Genomic DNA, 22,221 nt, shown 5'->3' on the forward strand with positions numbered 1-22,221 from the left:
GTTTATTTTATTTAATTGAATTTTAAAGATTCCACAGCAGCTTTCAGAAAAATAGTTGCTTCAAAAACATGATGCAGTGATCATCAGAAGTCAGGTGTGTGCATATGCTAGGGAACCTGTGTACATCCATCCCTTTTCCAGTTCAGACCCATTCTCATACAGATTATGACGTTCTTTAATTTATATAATATTCAAACTGATTTGTTGAATAATTTCTTCTAACAATCCTTGGGCTGTGATTTATTTGTGAGTATGCAGTTTGCTGCAAAGTCAAAATTTGTGCTATTTTGATTGGATACTGAGGTTACCTGGAATGTTTCTGGTCTCTGATTGAATAAGACCAATTCTGTTTCCAGTGCAAAGGTTCAGTTATAAGCTTGAAAGTTTGTTTATATTTGATGTTTCAGGGAACATGTATGCCAGTAAACTCAAGCAAAAAAGAGGGATGAAACCAGCTTAAGCTTATTCATTTAAAAACTCCAGTGAATATCCATGAAAATTATTTGCAAGGTTCACCCAACTCTAGTGGGCATGAACTACGCTGCTTATCATTGGACTCAGTCACATGCTGGGTTGTTGGTTTTTTTCGTCTTTTGTTTATTTATTTATTCCATTAACATCTGCAGAGTTGAAACAATTCATGAAAAAGGCATACAAGATGGAAACACAAAAGTAAAAAAACCAAAAACCAACCACTAATAGTCATTGTAGTTCAAAGTCAAGTCTTATTTTTCATCCTTAAAAATTATGACTTTCCAAAAATAGCATCAACTAAGGATTAAAGAAGCTAATTATTCCCCTGCCTAACTCCTATTAACATTAACAGGAACCATACATATGTATCCAAGGGAAGATTAACCCTGAGGACTCAGAATTTCCTGGCTTTTAGGAATGAACCAGACTATTAATCTTACTTAAAGATTTGATTGTCTTCAATATTTACAGCATACCTACTGGGCCAGGTTCTTTTCCGACTCACGTTGATTTCACATTGCTGTAATGTGAGAAGGATATGGACCCCCAACATTTTAAGTATAATTAGTATGATTATACACCAGCAGTAATATAAAAGATTTCAGAATCATATGTAGATGCAAAAAAAAGAATAATCAAGATTTACCAAAAATGAGTTCCTAAAGTAAGGCTCCTAAATCCTTCTTTAGGGACCATTTTGAGAAGTGCTGACCAGCTAGCAGTGCCTATTGACTACATTGGGAGCTGCTGAGTGCTCAGCACTTTTGAAAACCTGGCCAAGTCAGGTATGTCTACACTTGGAGCTGTGGGTGTGATTCCCAGCTCCAGGTGACGTACCCACACCAGCGCTGATCAAGCTAGTGCACTAAAAACAGAATGTAGCCATGGTGGTGCAACCAACTAGCCACCCAAAGTGCATGCCCTCAGAGACACTAGGTACGTAACTTGGGTGGCCTGCACGCTAGCTCAGTGAGAGCTAGGACACATATGTCTCCTGGAGCTGGGAATTACACCCCTGGCTTGAAGTGCAGACATACCCCTAGTTAGGTACCTTGATAAGGATTTAGGCCTATGATTTTCAAAGGAAATTCAATGTGAGCTGTGCTCCCTTATGTTGGTTTTTTTGGAGAGGGGGGAATGGGGGAGGGAGGTTGTTTTGTTTTTTGTTTTGAAAATCTCAATCAAGGAAGCTTTTTTTAAAACCTTGGCCCTAAGTCCCTTTCCAGCTGTTACAATGCAAGGCTACATTTCAGGTAAAGCTTACTTCAAAGAGGTTAAGTGGTTATTTATCCGATCAAACACTAAACATGTGTCATATACTTACAGCTAAATGCAAAGGACTTTTAGTAGCTACTGAATCTGGTTCATCAAAAATGTTGCTGGTTTTTTCCAGAAGCTAAAAAGGAAGAAGAAGAGTTTTAAAACATCTTGCAAAGCATAAACACTTCCACAGCAACCCGAATCAAATCGAATCAAATCAGATTACAAGTTACAACTTGTTAAAAGCAGGTTTACAGTTACTTTCGTGAAGAGAGAAATGTTTGCCAGATTTACTGTATATCAACTAAAATACCAGGAACATTTGAATACTAATCTTCAAGAATACTCAATTTCTAAATATAAAGGAAAACACTAAGAATCCTACTTCTATACAAATGGCTTTCAGTGCCCAGAGTATGGTGTACTCTACTGTATGTAAAACAGATGTTATTTGTAGTCAACTGTCTCTGTTAAATAGATGCTAGATTTAAAAGTCAATCTGGTTCCCACTGAAGTCAAACCACCCACTGATTTTAATGGCAGCAGGATTGCCCCCTTAATTTGTTCTCTTTTGAGTGACTATTAACTTGAAGAAATGTGATCTTTAAAAAAAACACATATACACAGGCTCCATATGTAGCTACGCTAAATGGAATGATAAAATTAGAAAACAAAAGTCTACGTGTGGATCTTTCCAGCACTATCATCACCTGTAAGCCTTCCTGGAAATGACCTCCTGTACTAACCAAATTCCTGTCCTAGCTTGACTTTTACTCGGAGTGAAATAGGATAATCTCTGTCACTTCAAGTGTCATAAATTAGCAGGCAGACAAAAATATTTTGTTTGCAGTCAATTCCCATAAATCCTTAAGGAAGGTTTTAATCAGTGTTCAGCAGCTTATTGTTGTGACTTCCCCCACAAAATATTTTCCAATTATTTGACACAATGAAGTCAAAACTAGTCTAAGCCCCAGGACATTCTCATCCATGTTAAGAGTCCCACTGAAATCAGAGGGATGATTTGCATGAGAAAGGATTACTCACAAAGGAACAAGGGTTTGCAGAGCCGAGCCCTTAGCCCAAATTATGAATGATAATAAAACTGTAAGAAGAATGTACTGTTTGTATATGCTTATCAAAGAAGGAGTTACCTTTATAACGACACGGCCAGCACATCTCATAACTAATCATACTTACAGACAGCTCTCAAAGAGCTTTACAGGCTTGTCAAGTGGGATAACTAATTGCCATCTGAATGGAACATGGCAGCTATTTTACAGCAGTAGCAACATTTCACTGGGATGATTCTTATTTATATTACTATAGCACCTATGAGTCAGGGTCATGGGCCAGGACCCAATTGTGCTAGGTGCTGTACAGATAGAAAGTGGAGTCCAATAACTTGTCCAAATGAAACTGCGAGAGTGGTGATGTGTTTGTATACAGTGCCACTGGTGTGCGTGGAATGTTACATTACAATTAGAGACAGTTCCTGACCTAAGGCCTTTATGATCTAAGACAGGGGTCTCAAACATGCGGCCCGCGCCCGCCCCACCTCCAGGCCAGGGGTGGGCAAACGACACCCATGGGATTGCCCCCTCGAGCCCTGCACTGCTCTGTGAAGCGGCTGGCATCACATCCCTGCAGCCGGCCGGAAGGGGTGGAGTGGGGCAGGGCCGGGGGCAGCGAGGCGTGTGTGTGTCAGTCATGTGGCCCTCAGGCCAATGAACTAGCCCTCATGTGGCCCTCGTGGTCATTTGAGTTTGAGACCCCGATCTAAGACGAGTATGGGTATGACACGAAGAGGATGCTGGAGGAAATAAGGTAAGAGTTGATGGAAAGGATGATGGGTAATTAATAAATTTGTGGGGCTGCAGAAGCCATGACAGTTCTTTTTATAGTTGTTTATTTTTATGATGTAGATAGATAGTTGAGGATTTGTAGGAAAGGCGGCTTTCAAGGAGGAGAGGAAGGTTTTGTGGCATACACAGGATGAGGGGCAACACTCCAAGCATATAGGGCAGCGTGGAAGAAGGTCTGAAGATGCTTGTAAGAGAGGAGACATACTGTAAACACAATATCAAGTGCTTCCCTGATGTAACGCCATTGACTTTAAGAGTTACACCAAGAATAAATTTGACCCATCATAACTATCCAACATGATTCCCATCTAGTGTTAACAGTCTAGTCAAATGCCACAAAGATATGCATATGTATAATTCTACTCTAATTCTAGGAAAATAAACTGATTTTATTTACAAATACATGGTTAGTGTTTTAGAAAATATTAAGATTGGGAAAGAAAAATATGTTAATGTTGGACACTGCTGATAATTCAATATTCATGTATGTTAACACAAAATATACTCTTTGCAGATACAGGCCTCAGTCATGCAATTTGAATCTGGAATCAAATCCAACTCTGATCTTTCAGAATATTGGGTGATGTGAGGATGGGTGTTGGGTTTAGTGTTCCAGCTCATCTCTAATTCCTACTTTGTTTTCCTCTCTCTTTTAACCATTTATGAAAAAATCTTATATTTAATAATCTGCCTTTGATGACAACTGGGATTATTTTTAAGGTGCCTTTTTGATATATCTATTTTCTTTGGAGAAATTTCCCAGTGAGCAGCCAATATATATACACATTAGTATTCAGCACTACTTTAATCTAAATATTTGGCCAGTAGTAGTCAGTTCCATGGGGCATGCTCTTGTACTGATGATTATTTTGTTCCTATTTTCTCCAGTGGGTAATTAAACCTCTAAAAATAAAAGTGACCACTAAATCAGCTCCCCTGTCTGCTTAACACTTATCCCTTTTTAATTAAATTCCTCCCATTTATTGAACATCAAACCTCTACATTTTGGGATCAGAACCTTAACATGGAAACATCTCCCTTTATCTGTTAGGAGGCTCTAGAAGTCTTTGAGCAAGACAGATAATTGTCTTTAGAACAGAGCAAAATTAATTTGCAAATTGCCAGAATTAAAACTCTAGATGAAGAAACTGCAGGATTGGAGAGCTCTCACAAAAGGAACCTTAGTGTCTTAGAATTAAAGCTTCTTAGATGCTGCAGACTAATCTTAATGAGCTTACTCCTCAAAATGCTGAATTTATCCATTATAAAGTCAAGCATAAACACAAATTTGATGGTAAACCTGGTAACTCTCGGAACTCTCAGATACACAGCTGAAAATACAAGGCAAGAAATTTATAAAAGAAAATAAGCTTAAGAAGTTCAAAGAGATACAAGTAATGATTTTTGAGTGCATCTTGCTACGTGTAATTCTTCATACTCATCAAGGCTAAATTTCCACATGGATTCTATAGAATTAAACATTACACCCAGGCCCGGTCCATGTTACTGTGCAAAATGTCTCTGCAGTTAAGGTTTTGTCAGTATTTCCATGACTTTACAATTTGTTCATAATAAATTACAATTGTTCATGCGCCTAGACAACGGGTGGGGGGAAGGTGTTTAGACCTGCTCCCCACACACACATTTTGGGATTCAATTAATAAATAAAGGAAATTGAGTTTGGAACATAAGCTCATTTATCTCATTTTAATAAAAGTGAATAAATTTAGTTACGGTGCAAGACTACTCATTAAAGAGATATTCAACAGCTATTATTTTATCTCTAGCTCCATCCCATCCTTCAAAAGAAGTTGTCTACACTCCTGTTATTGCCACATTTGTCATAAGAACAGGTAAATGTAAAGTAATGGGTCTATATGGAGTGCATTTATAGTTCTAACTCCATAATGCATTCATCTTGCATTATATTTGTGCAGAAATTATATACAATTAGGTATTTTTTAAACACGTGAATTGGAGACCAAAATGCTCTTAACCAACAGAACTTGCAAAGTTTGGTGGTGGCTGTTTTTTCATGATGTGGACACTTGTCCACTGAAAACAGGACGTAGACGAATTTATTTCACACAAAACCATCCAATAACCATCAGATGTTAGCAACTTTTGGACACTACTGAACTGGACTAAAACCAATACCTGACTGTGAAAGGCTTCTCATATCCCATTTCTAATCCTCTGAGCAATCTAGTCCCCTTAGTTGCTTACTAAGTCGGCTTCTACAGCATTTAAGCCTGTGTCAATAACTTAACATCATAAAGGGACTTTTAAGTAAAGTGGTGACACTTTTAAAAAGATTAGGGATAGGATACCCACGGTTTCTACTTTCCCTCACTTGATACAAGCACCTTTAAAAATGGTCAGTTTATGTACAAAGAAAAGGCTTCATTTTCCTTCACACATGGCCAACCTCTTCTGAGCCGACTGCAGGGCTTTTTAGTAGCATGATGCTAGTTTCACAAAGCTGGTACAATGTAAGCAAACTCTTTGGCAATGACTTAGTTATGTTACTTCTAGTTAATTACCCTGTGAAGCTGTTGTTATAAACTGTATCCTGTCTCTCTCAACTCTGTGCCACAATTAGTAATACACCTCTACCTCGATATAACACAACCCGATATAACACAAATTCGGATATAACGCAGTAAAGCAGTGCTCCGGAGGGGGGGCGGGGCTGCGGACTCTGGTGGATCAAAGCAAGTTCAATATAAAGCGGTTTCACCAATAACACGGTAAGATTTTTTGGCTCTCGAGAACAGCGTTATATCGAGGTAGAGGTGTACTTATAATTCTTGCACTGTTTTTTACAGTAGGGGTATTTATTGACATCAAGAGGATTTGCTGCCTGTTTGAATCCTCTGGCTATAATAATGGATTATGATCAATTATTGTCTAAGTTTTTCTGGTTCTGATATAACACTTGATACAGGATGGTTTATATGCTTCTTCTTACAGACTATATAGTATGTTCTAGGAATTAGCTCTGGTAAAAATAAGAAAAAGCTCTACATGGCATTCTGAAATTTACAATCATCATTAGACAGAATGGCAGGTGAACAGTTTAGTCACTCATGTTTAAATCAGGCTGCTGAAAGGAAGAAGTTAGAAGCAATTTCAGTCCATACATATCACAGTGAGGGGTGCTATGTTAAATCATACAATAGATAGAAATACATGGTTGCAAACAAGGTCTGACAAGTTCAAAAGTTTTGGTGCACTGTATTATGCGTGTTGCTGGTAACTGTTAATTAAAGGTCTGATCCAGCTCCCACTGAAGGTAATGAGAGCCTTTCCATTGATAAATATCCCACTCTACACTGTAATACAACTTTTATACAGATATTCAGAGTTACATTCAAACATGAATATTTTAAACACGTTAATGAACTTTTTCAATTAGTATGATTAATATTAATCACATAAAATAGCAGACCTTTAGGCTAGATGGGTCTAATGTGATAATCTACCGGTGATATTTATTTTGAAAGGGTTTCGAGCAAATAGTATATGGAAATTTTCACACTCACACAGAGCTAATCAGAAAGCAATTAAGACAACAGAAATATTAGAACAGTGCACTTTTGCTTTAAAAAAAATTATGTACAGATATAACTTCTAATACATGAGGTCATCCAGAACAAGCAACTAGTTACGATTTCAGAATGCCACTTTCAAAACGGAGCATAAATATTAGACTGACATGTAGGTTTGAGACTGATCTCCCCTTCTCCATTGCAATATGAAGACCCAAGCACTGTCTACACTGCCGGAAAAACATATTAGCCAAAGCTGTGTTTAAATATAGCTCTTGCTGGCTAGGTGTTAACACAGTTTCCTAGCCAGCATAGATATGACAAAACAAATTTCAGCATGGTTAGAACTAGGTAGTGCACAGACTAATAGAATATTAGCCTCTGTACCATTCTACATCAAAGGGAGGACATGTTTTAGCTTCAGACTTCATTCTAAATTAAAGGGCTACATTCAAAGCTGATGTATAAAGTGATACAAATTACACATCACTAAGTAGGGGGTAAGGGTATCTATACTAGAAAAGCTGCATAGGTTTAACTCGATCAAGTCAAACTGGTGTGAACCTCGATTCAGGAAGAAAGCCCTTGGTTAAGTACTATAATGAAATCAGGATCTTAAATAAGATTAACCCTTTATAAATCAATTTAGCTCATGTCAGTAATTTAGCTCAGTAATTTACTGAATTAATCTAATGCAATTTAAAGATTAAATAAATTTAGGTGTCTGTACAATTCAGATTTACACCAGTTCAGTTAGATTGATTTCAGTTTGATTGATTTCAGTTTTGATTCACAGATTAACCAGTGCAATTTTTCTAATGCAGAAAAGGCCAGGGATCAAGAGGCTTGAAATTGAAATAGAGTTGGAGATAATTTAAATCTGCATCTTTTGTACATACTCCTGGCAGGGCCGCCCAGAGGGGGGGACAAAGAGGGCAATTTGCCCCGGGCCCCGGGCTCCGCAGGGGCCCCCAAGAGAACAGCAGAGGCTCCCGCCTCCGCCCCTCTCCTGGAGCCTCAGCATATCAAACGCCGTGTCTCCAGTGGGGCCCCTGAGCCCCGCCCCGCTCAGAGCCGCGTGGTGAGGGGGCGGGGCTGGGAGCTCCAGGCTGAGCTCAGCTCCCTCCACTCGGCGTGGAGCTCCCAGCCCCGCCCCCTCACCACGCGGCTCTGAGCGGGGCGGAGCTCAGGCCCCGCCGGCCACACGCTGCGGCTGTTCTGGCGAGGCGCTGAGACTCCGGGTGAGGAGGGAGCCGGGGGTAAGAGGCTGGGGCCGGGGCGGGGGGGGAGCGGGACCCGCCGCCGAAGCGCAGCCCAGTCTTCAGCGGCGGCGGGCCCCTTCCGTTCCGGGACCCGCCGCCGAAGTGCCCCGAAGACCCGCGGCGGGGACCCCCCCCCGGCCGAATTACCGCCGAAGACCGGGCTGCACTTCAGCGGCGGGTCCCGCTTCGGTGGTAATTCGGCGGCGGGGGGCTCCCGCCGCGGGTCTTCGGGGCACTTCGGCGGCGGGTCCCGGAACGGAAGGGCCCCCCGCCGCCGAAAACCCCGGGCCCCCGGAATCCTCTGGGCGGCCCTGACTCCTGGTTAGCTGATTTTCCTGCTATGCTCCTTTCTTTTGTGCACTCTGTGAGTAAATTACTTAGGGCTTGTCTACACTTAAAGCACTACAGCAAAGCAGCTACACCGCTGTAGCGCTTCAATGAAGACACTACTTACACAGATGGAAAGGGTTCTCCCAAGGGTGAAGGTAAGCCACCTCCCTGAAGTGGGTGATCAGAGAGTTCATCCCTTGACCTAGCGCTGCCTACACTGGGCGTTTGGTCGGTTTAACTGTGTTGCCCGGGTGACATAGTTATACCAACCTAATTCCCTAGTGTAGACCAGGCCTTAGAGTCCCATAGGGCTTGGCTACGGTTGCAAGTTAGAGTGGATTAAAGCAGCCCCGGGAACCCTAGCTCACTACCCGTCCACACTGGCAAGGTACATAGAGCGCTCTGATTCCACAGCTAGAGCGCTCCTGGTACTCCACCTCGGCGAGAAGATCAACCTTTGGTGTGCATTGGCTGAAACGCCCAGGCGTCAGTGTGAACGAGGTGTTGCATTACTGCGCTCTGATCAGCCTCCAGAAACGTCCCCTAATTCCCTTAAGTCAAGTGGCCACTCTTGTCGTTATTTTGGAATCACTCCAGGCATGCCAATATGCCCTTTGAAAGCTCCATCTCTGACAGCTGGCATGCTTATCTGCTCTGAGACAAAGCAACCATTACTGTGGAATGCTGTGTGTGAGAGAGAGAGGCGGGGGAGGAGGGTCTGTTGCTGTCTGAACTTACAAGACAGCATGCTGACATTGTCTCAGCCCCCCAAAAACTCACTCCTTCTCCCCCCACATACACACAACACACTCCCGTCATACTCCACCCCACCCCCCTCATTTGAAAAGCACATTGCAGCCACTTGCATGCTGGGATAGCTACCACAATGCACTGCTCTCTGTGGCTGTTACAAGAGCTGGTAATGTGGCCACGCCAGTGCGCTTGCAGCTGTCACTGTGGACAGATTGCAGTGATTTCCCTACTGCGCTCTACGAAGGCTGGTTTAACTCAAAGTACTCTATATCTGCAAGTGTAGCCATGCCCATAGATTCAGACTCACTTCTGAAATGGCTCTGTAGTTTAAAAAAACAAAAAACAAAAAAAACCAAACCCTAGAAACTGTAGATTTTGCTTCACATTACCAAAAGCAGCATTAATTTATATACAGAAAGTGACATACCAATCAGATACATGTGACTGATCCAATGGACTTAGAAAATCACACTGATTGAAGAAAAGCAAAATATTTTCAAGTGGAAGCTTGAAATCTAGTCTTTAAGAAGCAGGAATCAGAAGGCTTGATTTAAATAAAAGTGACGCACATGCATTTATTTGACGTACAGAGCATGCTGGCTAAGAAATAGTGTTTTTTCTGTTGAGTTCATAACAGAGTGAATACAAGAAAGCGTGTAGCAGTAAGAATTTTAAATGAAAATCAAAATACACAACATGCAATTATTTTTTTCATTTACTTACTATATCCAATGGAGTTTTGTTTCCAATCTGATTAAAAATGGTAATTAGTATAATTAAAACATAGAATATGAAAACATTTTGGTGCATTACAGATGTTTCTTTTTTAGTTCTTTGCTTTACAATAAACTGCATTACAAATATTTCTTGAATTTTTTTTCCATGAACTAGGAAAAAGGTCTGATCTAAAGGTCTTGATCCTGCAGGTCTCTACTTATATATGTAGCACTTCTAAAGCAAACGGGACAACTCACTACTGAAAGACCGGGCCCCTGAATATGTACTATGTGGAGTCAAACATTCTCTTTACTGGAAAAAAAAAGTAGGGGGGAAATACGATGAAATACAGATCTATCACTAACCTGTTTGTTCAATGGGTACTGCTAGAGATATATGCTTAAAATTATACAGTGCTTTTTTATGCTAGTAAAAAAACCTAAAACTTAATTGTTTTTATAATATCAATGAACACAGAGAGTAAGCAAACTGTTAAAACTGTTCCACTAAAAGATTAATCATCAATATGGTGATGCAGGAGACATTGCTAACTGGTGGTGCCCCTAGGAAGCTTGAATTATGTTGAATAGCTATTGCAATTGCAATTTTGAGTCCAGTCAAAGAAGAACAATTCATATAACTCCATTTTAGATATTGTTTAATAAAGTTATTAATTAAATTACACATTAGGACACTGAAGTGACTCTAGTGTATTTCCCAGTTTTGTTCCACAAAAAAAGATGAAAGTGGTTGAGGTTTAAGTTTAATAAAAAAAGCACAACGAGCCACAAACGTTTCCTGTGCTCTAAAATGTACAGCTTTGAACCTTGTTTCCTGCATGGAAAGTCAGTTTCAGTTAATGTTAAAACCATGTAGTTTTACAAAGTTGCACTCCTAAAAACCTAGCTTTCTCTTTGTTAAATACATGTGAAGAATGAATGCTCATCTGCAAGTTGCCTTCAGGAGGGCTAGAATAGAGATCATAATTTTATCTTCATTACACTTCTTTAAAACAGCTGCAGAGATGCAATTATGTGTGTTATGCTGTAATTTTCCTACCATAATGAACTCGGATTACACAGTAAAACACTGTTACACTGTTTCAATTTCAGTAAGGTTCTATGCATTAACAAAAACAGATTTACCAACCAATCTTTAATCCAGCAATAATTCTAAGTATTCTATTTAATGCTCTTCCTACATGTTATTAGAGTCCTTGGCACATATCCCACAGCTCTGTACATCTGAAGAAAGGAGATGGCAGGACATTGCTGCTGTGGGGATAGGAGTCTTCTGTCATTGATTTGTGTTATTAAAGTTGGGCAGGTTTTTTTTTAAATTACATGACCTGGTTACATATGATTTTTCCCCTCTGAATTTTAAGCTTTGATTTGGGACAAAAGCAAAGGAATTAAAACAGCTAAAAGGGAATTAAAGAGAATAAAGAGGGAAATAGAGCAGTGAATGTGAGGTCCTAACGTTACAGCAATCAGGCCGTTTAGAGGTAGACATGCTGCTCCTTGAGTCACCAGGAAGGTCAAGGAGTCTGACAGCCGCCCCACTCACCCACTCAGCAGTGCATATACAATGCAGACCACAAAGAGATACAGGCATTATTGGCCTGGGTGTATGTATGGCGAGTAGGTACTCGGGGTGCTCACATTAAATAAATATCACTGCCTATATCCTTTCGGGTTAAATAATTTGGGCTGACTTGGATGATAATCGTTTTTTAAAAAATGCTGTAGGAATTTTCGTTTCCTCTCCTTGGAAATTTTGATGTCTCCAGACAGGGCTCAGCATGACTGTCACTTGGTTTATGATCACTCCCTCTCTTAGTAGTACAGGACATTTTTCTCCCTCCATTTTATGCCTGTATTTGTGTGGTGATGGTGGTTGGAACTACTCTTGGTTAGAGTTATGGTCACATTCCAGCAGCCTGAACCAGGCATATGCTCTTTTCTCAGAATACTTCATGCTATAACAGTAGATCTTTCTTATTGTTAGAAATAAAGGGCCCCATTATTAAAGGGTGAAAGATGATTTCAAGTTACTTCAATAGAACTAGGATGATTTACACCAGTTGAGGTGCTGCATCCTTTTGTCTTGTCCACACAGAATCCAATTCTTTAATGTAATCTTCACCATACAGTTTCCAGGGGAGACACTGAAACCCCTCTTTTATTATAAGCCACTTTTAAAAGGAGGATTAATTATGCAGAGCTTGCCTTGTACAGACCTCCTGTATACACTCCTGATGTTTACACTTGCTTCCACAATGCACACTTTTACCCAAAATGATGCCCTGGAGAAGACCTGCCAGACTCCAATTTTTAAATATCCTGACAACAACTTGAAGTAAAGTGCAGAATGGAGGATACTTTTCTTTCTATACACCTTTTCTCCACCAAGGTAGTAATGCCAATAGGGTCAAGCTCATCCCTGGTACAATCCCTTGGCTCTGGCATCCGGCCTCTCACTCCAGCTCTGACCCTGAGCTCCAATTTCTGAATGCTGACTCCAGCGCTAACCACTACACCTGACTCCTGCTCTAACCACTAGACATGACCACCCACGTCCTGGTCTCTGACACTAAATCTGGGATGGTTAACAACTCCAGTATCAAAGTCATGAGCAAGAGACTCTAGTCATCCCAAACAAGTACTGATAAAGGACTCGATGCTGAATACATTTATGCATATGCTTCATTTTCAGTTCATGCTTAATTTTTCCAGAATTGGATCTAAAATCTTGACCCTTGAAGAACCAGAGTGGTAAGTGCCTCCATTTAGGGCAGTCACAAAGGGGGAAGGTAGAACCGTGTCCTCATAATAAAGAGGTGGAGATGCAGGCAACAAGGAATCCCAATATCTGTACAAATATCTGAGTCATGGCCAGAAGTGGAAAGGGAACTTTTGAATGCTTATCCCAAGCAAACCTGAGGTTAACTTATCACTAATAATTAGCCTCTACTCCCTGCTGTGATGGATGATTGTTGATAAGGGATATATAAAATTAGCATTAACCATATGACAGATTTACTGGGTTAATGGTTTTAGCTTCTTCACATACCAGGTTTACATTGTACTTCCTCTGCATTCTTAAGATGTTTTTCTGAGCATAGGGGCTCTCTCTCACACTTAAACAGACTCCCTCAGTTAAATGAAAGAGACATATCAAGATATGCCTCTTCTATTAGATGTGATTTTCAGTGCAATGATGTTCTCATTCCACCCTCAACTGTATTACAGTTGCATTAATTTACTTTCTGCCTCAGCCAAAAGGTAGAATTCATTTGCAGACAGAACAGAGGGGATAATATATTACAATAAAAGAGAATAATTAATTCTTGTGACCAACCAAAATATTTCACTGCTGCAGAAGGACATTTATTTTACGTGTTCTAAACCTACATAAAATCAAAAGGGTTTAAATGGCCTTCCAGATAACACTTTAATGTGAAATTACAGTTTAAATTGCACACTTTGCACATCAATTCAGATTTTACATTAATAGCCCATTTCAGTGAAATATACAGGTTGTTAAAAACACCAATATTAACTCAGTGATGTTAATCTCACCATGACTCCAAAATATTAGCTAGTGACCTCCCATAATACTAAAGAAATCAGTCCAGATTTAAACAAATGTGTAGGGAAAGAGGTTATTTTTAGCAGAAAGAAAGCAGATAGGAGATACTGACACACATTTACTCAAATATGTGTGCCTACCATTCAGTCTTTTATGGCTGGCTGGTTATAGATGGAAATAGAATTCAGGTAACCACTTTCATCCCTGTTTGTTTAGCTGCATGATGTCATTCACCACTGTACAGATATTCCATTAACATCACAGATGATATAAGTGCCATCAGGTACAAAATCCCTCTGATTGAACACTATTTCAGAACAAGATATTATGATAGCAGGTGACCATGTAAGCTTTATCTGGTTGGGTCAAAAGATCTGCCTTTTCACTATTAATCCCCTACTCTCCTAACTACCCCCATTCACACACAACACTCCGTTCACTCCAACTGGTGTGGAAAGATGTAGGGTTTCCAACTCCATGCCCTGGGGCAGGCAGATACTACACTCAGGATGAAGAAGATACTACACACAGGATGTCGTCACAAAGGATGGACAGGTAACATTTCCATGTCACCCTCCCTCAAAGGTTCCACTGCAGGGGAGGCAACTTTAAGCCACGATTGACTAGCAGCCCTACCAGTTTAAATTGACATGGGACTATCTCCCAGCTGCCTAGGCCACAGCCTTCCCCAGCTAACACCTCCTACTCTGGGGCCTGTGGTGGAAGAAGGGAGATTGTCATGCCTTAATATGCCCACAGTCTTTTTGCCCCACCCAGATGTAGTTTCCAGTGTCCAGAGCCCTGCTTTACGTTGGGAGAAGCTTACACTTCTTAACACATACACGCACAGCATTATATGTGCATCACATATTTTAGTTATAAGGTTGGACATTTTTCTAAAATCACCTTCCTGTTTGTTATGTGACTACTGAGGGGCTGAGTTTCTGAGGGCACTACAGATCACTGATGCTTTGAGGATAGAATCTCGCCCTCAATTATACATGTGCAACCTAAACCTTGCAGAAAAGCATAATTGTGAGCAGAAATTAACCTTAACTATTTGATGAATCTGGAATGATTTATTTAATCTTAATGAGAGCTGAGGGGGCTCCTTTGTTCCTAGGATAGGTCCACAATGAATAACAGAGAAGCCAAAAAACCATCATATTCCGTGGACTCAATTCCTTTCCTCAATTGAAACCATGGAATTTTTTTAAATAATGCTGATAATAGTGGGATGCTTAAGAAAACATGGATCAGTTCTCCTAACTAATTTATCTCCATTTTATATGGTCTCTTCCTCTTTATATCTTTTAATTAAGAAGTGACTAATTATTTGAAATAGGATTTTTTTTAATACAGTTTTGGTCAGCAATCACCATAAAACAGAAAAACAAGAATATAATCAGACCTTTGAAAAGTCTGATGAATTGCAGAATGCTTGAAGCAAGCAACCCTATGCATCAATCCACAGATTCAACCGTGGGGTTGATTAAAATTGAATGCTACCTGCAACATTAACTAAGGAGTTCTGTAACAGGGTGGGTAGCCCAACCCTCCAGACATTAAGAGTAAAATCACCCTGTTTTGTATCTCCTTCGCCCACCAAGAAGACTGCCCACATCAGGGCAAGTGCTATCCAGGGGGGATATATTTATATTTTCCTCCATTCGGTGATGCTTTCGGCTTTGGGACTGCAGGGTCTAGGCACTCTCCAATTCTCCATCCGCTTCGCTAACCATGATAAGCAGTGACCCCTTTCTTCTAGGGTTGCCTGATGCTCCTCATCCAGATTGCCCCTTTGCCTCAGGGCCACCTGCTTGGCCGCCTCCAATGCAGCTATTTTCTCCTGGTACTTCTCTGTCAGAAAGATCAGCCTTTCACTCTTCTCCCCTGTCAGCAATGTGTCACACCTCTTGGCAGCAGTACCAGGTTCTGCCGTTACTGCAGCCTCCACCCTTACTGCAGCCTCCAGGTATGTGAACTGTTCATACACGCTCCTGGCTGATGTTTTCTGCTGCTTGATTTCTTAGACTTCAGCATCGAGTCCTTTATCAGTACTTGTTTGGGATGACTAGAGTCTCTTGCTCATGACTTTGATACCGGAGTCCTGCTTTACTCAGAGGAACTGAGGATCTGTGGGGCCGGCGCACTTTCAACTCATTAGCCTCCTCCTTCATTCTGTGCTTCAGTTCTTTTACTCAGTACCTGATCCTCTCCGGCTCATCCTTCCAACACAGTGTCATTTCCCCCACCTTGGTTAGGGAAATGATTTGTCCCTCTGGAGCTGGCACTTCTGCCAGCAGACTATAGCATTCCCCTATCCTATGGGCTTCTGATGCTACAGAATGCTTCTTGGCCTTTTTCGCCTTAGGCCTCTCTGTTGGGAATCTGCTGCACCCTCTCACCCTTGATCCGTCTAGCCAAGGATTATCTTCCTTATTCTGCAGGGCTTTCCTCAACCGCTTCTTCAAAGGGCAGACCTAATGTGCCCAGCCTTTCCACACTTATAGCATTTAGGTTGCCTCTTCCCCCTCTCTCCCCGATCCATCCTTTAGCAGTCCTCCGATTGACTGGACCACCTCTGGAATCAGGTTGCCACCCTGGGCATTCAAACTGTCTGTCCTTGTTTCCCACACTAGAAACAGAAGCCCAGTGCATACCTCTCAGGCTGATCACGTGCTGTTGATTTTGCCGGGCTGCCCACAGCATCTCCGGTTGTCTGTTGATCCTGCAGAAGTTGCAAGAGGACAACCTGGATTTGCTGTTGTTACACCAGATACTGCAGTACTTCTTCCATCTTGTGCTCCAGAGATACACCATTGTTGCTTCCCTCCTTGACAGGAAGAGGTTCAGAGATCCTGGTGACTGCACCAATTTGTAGCAGTGTGGCCACTATTGCCTCCTGAGCTCCCCATCACAGACAGGGGTGCCTCTGCAGCTCCCCATCCCTGTTTTCTCCTTCATGGGGCTCCTTAAACTCCACATAGTTTAAAGGAAAAAATAAAATATTCCCCACCTGGGATCCAATTTATTTAGTTCTGAGACACACACTGGTCCTTCTGACCCCGTGTCTCTTTTCCCTTAGTTGGGGAGTTCCTTGCCTTCTTTCCCAGACCAGGGCCACAAGTCAATGTCTCCATGAATGTGCTCAATGAAGCCAGTCTTGCTCCCTGCAGCTGCTGCTTCAAGCCAGCTACCACTTCTCAGGCTTCTGTTTTCTGAGCATCCCCCACTCACTGCAGCCACCTGCTGCTCTTTATAGGGAATTAGCAGCCCGCGCACAGGTCTACCGCCTTTAATGACCAGGGTCGGCTAGACCCAGGCCCTCTAGCCATTACGGGGCAAGCCACCCTGTTACATGTCCCTATTCTTATTTATGGTAGAGGAGATGGTCAGATTGGGCACGATTCTAAATCTCAGTCTAGGATGAAGACTCTCAAAGATTCTCTCTCTCAAATGAATAAATGAAGGGTGGAAGAACAGGTATCAGAATTTGACGACTTACTCTTCCTCCCTGTGTTACATGGAAAAGGAGGGGATTGCAGTACAAAAAAAATCATGGATGGAAATGAATAAAAATTAAGGGCTGATTTGTTTAACTAAGAAAAACCGTGGCAATCTGCTGCAGTCAACACTAAAATCAAGGTTGTGGTTCCAGACAAATTCCTAGACACACCTCTCTTGCTGAAGGCACACTAAATTATAACCAAACCATGCCAGGGTCTCCCACAACACATCTGCTGCTGTTCTTTTTCACCTGAACTGTATAGATTCATATCGTAGCAGACAATCTAAATTTCAATTTAGAGTTTCCTTGCTTTTGTGACTTTGATGTAGACCATCAACACAATTTCCCATATGGCAACTGTGACTATTACTATGTATATTATGAAAAGTCATCCATGTGTATTGTGCAGTCATCCCTTTTAATCAGGGGCGTCTCTAGCTTTTTTGCCGCCCCAAGCACGGCAGTCAGGCAGCCTTCGTCGGCTTGCCTGCGGGAGGTCCCCGGTCCCGCAGATTTGGTGGCTTGCCTGCGGGAGGTCTGCCAGTCCTACAGCTTCAGTGTACCCACCGCCGAATTGCCGCCCAATCCACAGGACCAGCGGACCTCCCGCAGGCAAGCTGCCGAAGGCAGCCTGACTGCTGCCCTCGCAGGGACCGGCAGGGCATCCCCTGTGGCTTGCCACCCCAGGCACACACTTGGAGCGCTGGTGCCTGGAGCCACCGCTGCTTTTAATACAGAAATACTTTGGCCTATTAAACAAACCAAGGAAGCAAAAAAAGGTACTAAAAAGGCACCCAATGCCTCCATTTTACAGGACTGAGTATATATAAAATTTCATTTCTCAACTTTAAGCCATTTTTGGTGTGATTAGAGCCTGCAAAACAATATTAATAAAGTCTTCATCGTGCTGCAGATTTCAAGCACTTCAGCTGATCTGCGTCACATGCTATTCATTTTTACAAATCATAGCTTTTTATGAATTCACACTATATAACTTTCTAGCAACTGTGCTTTTTTGCTGACAAGTATATCGTCTCCCTACCTGATATGGTTAAACATATGAAAATTAGGAAGTATAATGTTGACATGGACTATCGTAATACCGCAATTACTGCATAATATGTAAGGAAAGGTACTACTTTTGTGCAGTTGATAGTAAGGAGTGTCATGCTACCATTACTCAGCTTCATTAGATCATTCAGTTAATGTGTTATCTATGATGAACAGCCACGTTAAAAAAACACATTTAAGTAATGTTTTGACTGCAATCAAAACTCAGCAAAGCCATGCAACACTTAGGCTCTGATCCAGTGAAGCATGTAACATGTGCTTAAGTCCCATTGATCTCGTGTGTTTAAGTGTTTTGTTGAACAGAGATTGGATTAATCACATATTTTATAGCTAAGCAATGCTTAAGTACTTCGTTGAATTGGAGCCTTAAAGCAAACACATACCACATGTTCAACACCACCTAAACACAAAGACCCAAACTCTGCCCCCATTCCTATAGGCAAGGACATTTCTAATCAGAGATAAACCCTTTATGGTTCCCCTGTGCAGGAGAGAGAGGCTTTGAGTCTGTATCTCCTGCAGTCCTCCTTAGTGGCTCTTTTCATAGCAATGAAATAGGACAGCTGGGACTGGGGCACGTCGAGTATGCCCAGGACTTCATGGATAAGATGTAACAACTAGCTTTGTGCTCCATGCCCCTGGAAAACGGGGTGGGAGAAAGGGAGGAGAATGACACCTCTCTGCCCCCACGAGGGCCATTTACTCTGGCTTTGTGCAGGGATCAAGGATGTGTCTTGAAAAGGCCATAACAATGCCAAGTTACATCTGCTTCTGAATATTTGTCTGTAGCGTACCTTCCTCTACATTTCTTCAGCATCATGAACATCCATGGTGCTCAAACAATAACAATTCTGTAGAGTTCATAACATGCCCATGAACATCTTCTAAAAATGGAAGTCTTAGCACTGATTGAGCTGACTCACCAATTCCAAACACTGTCTATGGCCATAAGCAGCAGCATAGTGCACTGTGTTGTACCCTTCTTTGTCTTGGATCGATGGATTGGCATCATTCTGAAGCAGGAACTCTAGACACCTGTGAATAATTTACACATTTAAAGTACAGATCATACCATTTAACAGAATCATCTCCATTGCAACTATGAGCAACACTAAAGCCTCTGTTCTAAAAAGCTGGCTATTAAATGTTATATTCCTTACAGAATCTTGTACCACACAAGAGTTTTCCTGCCTTAAACTTCTGTGCAGCAATATCTGCTGGTCTTGGAGTAGCTTGTTTGATACTGTGACACTCTGTATCCCAAAGCAACACCATTACACCCCCATATATACCATGATTATATGATTATGGTATGTCTTATATGAAGTATGTCATGTAAGGTATTAATGGAAAAGTTATGATTTGCTGATATGATTACCCTATTTGTATGCATGTATCTTTTTTTTATCTAAAGTTATGAATATTGACTATGTACCAGTATTTCAAATGTGTTTGCTCCTGGATAACGCCCACAAGGTAGTTTACATCCAGTGTAGCCAGCACATTGTGGATGAACCATTCAAGGTGATGGCCCACTAAGAAACACAATAGGCCATAGAAGAACCTTATCTCCATCTGATGGGTTTTCCTGTGGACGCTTCAGACAGAATATGGGCAATGTCTGCTATGACTCATCAAAGCATGCAAGGGCATGTGACTAGCTCATGTGATACTGGACTCCATCTTGTGCCTGTACTTTTCTACAAACTGTGCTGGAGACTCTGCTTGGAACAATGAAGTTCCCTCCACATGGAAGAAGCTATAAAAGGGGGAAGTGACATCATCACTTGTCCTCACTCCTCCCTCTCCCCCACTCAACACCTGGAAATACCTTAGGAACAAAGACTGAAGTGGGGAGGTGGTCTCAGGCGGGAAAGGCAGAATCCCAGCCTGTGTATGGAAGACTGGTGAACTGTTTGTACCATAAGGGTGAGACACTGCTTGATTCAAATCCTGTCTAGTTTATAGGACTTAGATTGATATTTTGTTTTATTTTCTAGGCACTCTACTTTGATCTGTATACTTTTTACTTATAATCACTTAAAATCTCTCTGTATCTAATAAATCTGTTTTATATTTTACCTAAAAACCATGTGGTTTGAGTGAAGTGCATGAAAAAATATTAGCTCAGTTAACAAAAACCTCTCTTTGTCCTCTCCACATTGAGGGAGGAGCAGACTGGGTAATAAACTTACACTGCTCAGGCTTTTGACCAGGGCAGGATGGTACAGTTCTGGGGTCCTAGGCTGGGGAACTGACTGGAGCCTCTCTATTTGTTGGTTCATGAGCGGCTGGCAAAAGCATTCATGTAACTTGGTTTGGTGTGTCCCTGCCTGTAAACGTTTGTGTGAGTGCAGGACCAGGAGAGGTCTGCAGCTTGTCACAGCATCACGGTGAGAGAGGGAGCCCATGCTGGTACAACAGAGGGCCCAACAGTACCCCACTTCCAGGTTGCACCTCAGCAACGCCTGTCAGAGATAGTAACAGATCTGAAATTCAACGCAACCAGTACTGCCTCTCTAGTTTTTAAGATACATTTCTACAACAAAGAGCCAACAAGAAAATTATGTTTAACTTTATCGTGGGGTAAATAGCTTACCTAGAACTAAGGAAAGTGACAATGTCATTACTGATACAGTTCAAAATTCACTGATCAAAATCAGAGGTATCTAAACTAATCCAATAGCTGGCTGACTTTGAGCTCAATGGCAACTAAGCTATTATCCCAAATACATATATTTTTAATTCTTTTGATAGTGATAATTTCTCTATCTGAATCAAATATGTTCTGGGTACTCCCTGGGCCATCTATCAGAGTTTAATTTTTTACCCCTCTGGAAAAAGATTTCAAAATGTTTTCTTTGTCACTCTCTTCCATATGTCACAACATGTAGTCAAACTAATGTAAAACTATTACCAACACCAGTGACATTTAAAACAAAAACACTGCACAAAAACATCAGATTTGAACACAGTAATATTTGTGGAGGACACTGGGTTATATTTTCCTTGCAACATACAAACCTAGTGTATCATATTTAAATAAAATAGTGTGGGATACTAAAGAATTATTAGAGTACCAATGCAATAAACATGCAGTTAGGGAAAGCAACAAGCATGGAAACAGAATTGGAAAATACATTAATAGATCAAAGAGCATTTTACTCAGGTTAGCTTCTAATAGTATCAGGCATCATTTGTAGCAAAGCAATGAGTGAACAAGACAGGAGTGTAAACTGCAGCCCAAAGAAGCAGAGGCATTCTCTAAAAATGGAGTCTAACTGCTGTATTGACACCAAACTTACAATGCAGCTTCTTTTTCCTTCATCTCATTGGCTCTTTCAAGTTCTTCGGCATTTTCATGGGAGTTACCTAAAATATTCTTTCTTCTTAACAAAAGGGACAGAAAAATGCAACTCATTTTCAAAACGTCAGATCAGTGATTTTGGTGTAATTTACCACCCCCACTCTCTCCTCCAATCAAGAGACCAATTCTAGGCATTAGTAAAGTTAAATAAAGGGCCTAGCATATGAGCTAATCACATTCCCAGACATTGAACACCACCTAAAATATGCCAGCTCTTCATTCTGTACGTCAACTTCAAAAGTAATCAAAACATTTTGATTTCTATCAGAACCAATTTGTTCATCACTTTCTGCAACTTTCTGTTTCCCCACACCTGCCCCTTGCCCTCAAAGACTCTTCTTTGCAACCCTATGCTCCCAATCGCCATCTCCATCCTCTACCCATGGTAACTTGCTGTTGACCAAGGGATAGAACCCTGTGAAATTTTAACCACCAGCACTAAATTGGCCTGTCTTGACTCTGCTCTCGATGT

General features: G+C 41.3%; 1 protein-coding gene across 5 annotated transcripts in view; it reads right to left on the reverse strand.

The window, feature by feature from the left end:
• The window catches only part of ANKRD44 (ankyrin repeat domain 44), a 213,811-nt gene that overhangs the window by 32,568 nt on the left and 159,022 nt on the right, over positions 1-22,221 (reverse strand). For 4 of the 5 annotated variants that reach the window (XM_045032495.1, XM_045032492.1, XM_045032494.1 and 1 more), the window contains exons 15-17: positions 21,688-21,771; positions 19,306-19,417; positions 1,799-1,870 (exon numbers count right to left, since the gene is read on the reverse strand). In XM_045032495.1, the coding sequence (XP_044888430.1) occupies positions 1,799-1,870; positions 19,306-19,417; positions 21,688-21,771 (268 nt within the window). Of the gene's footprint in view, positions 1-1,798; positions 1,871-10,215; positions 10,243-19,305; positions 19,418-21,687; positions 21,772-22,221 lie in introns of all 5 variants that reach the window. The other variant, XM_045032496.1, reaches the window with a different exon arrangement.

Source organism: Mauremys mutica, chromosome 10, assembly GCF_020497125.1.
Source record: "Mauremys mutica isolate MM-2020 ecotype Southern chromosome 10, ASM2049712v1, whole genome shotgun sequence".
Lineage (NCBI taxonomy): Eukaryota > Metazoa > Chordata > Testudines > Geoemydidae > Mauremys > Mauremys mutica.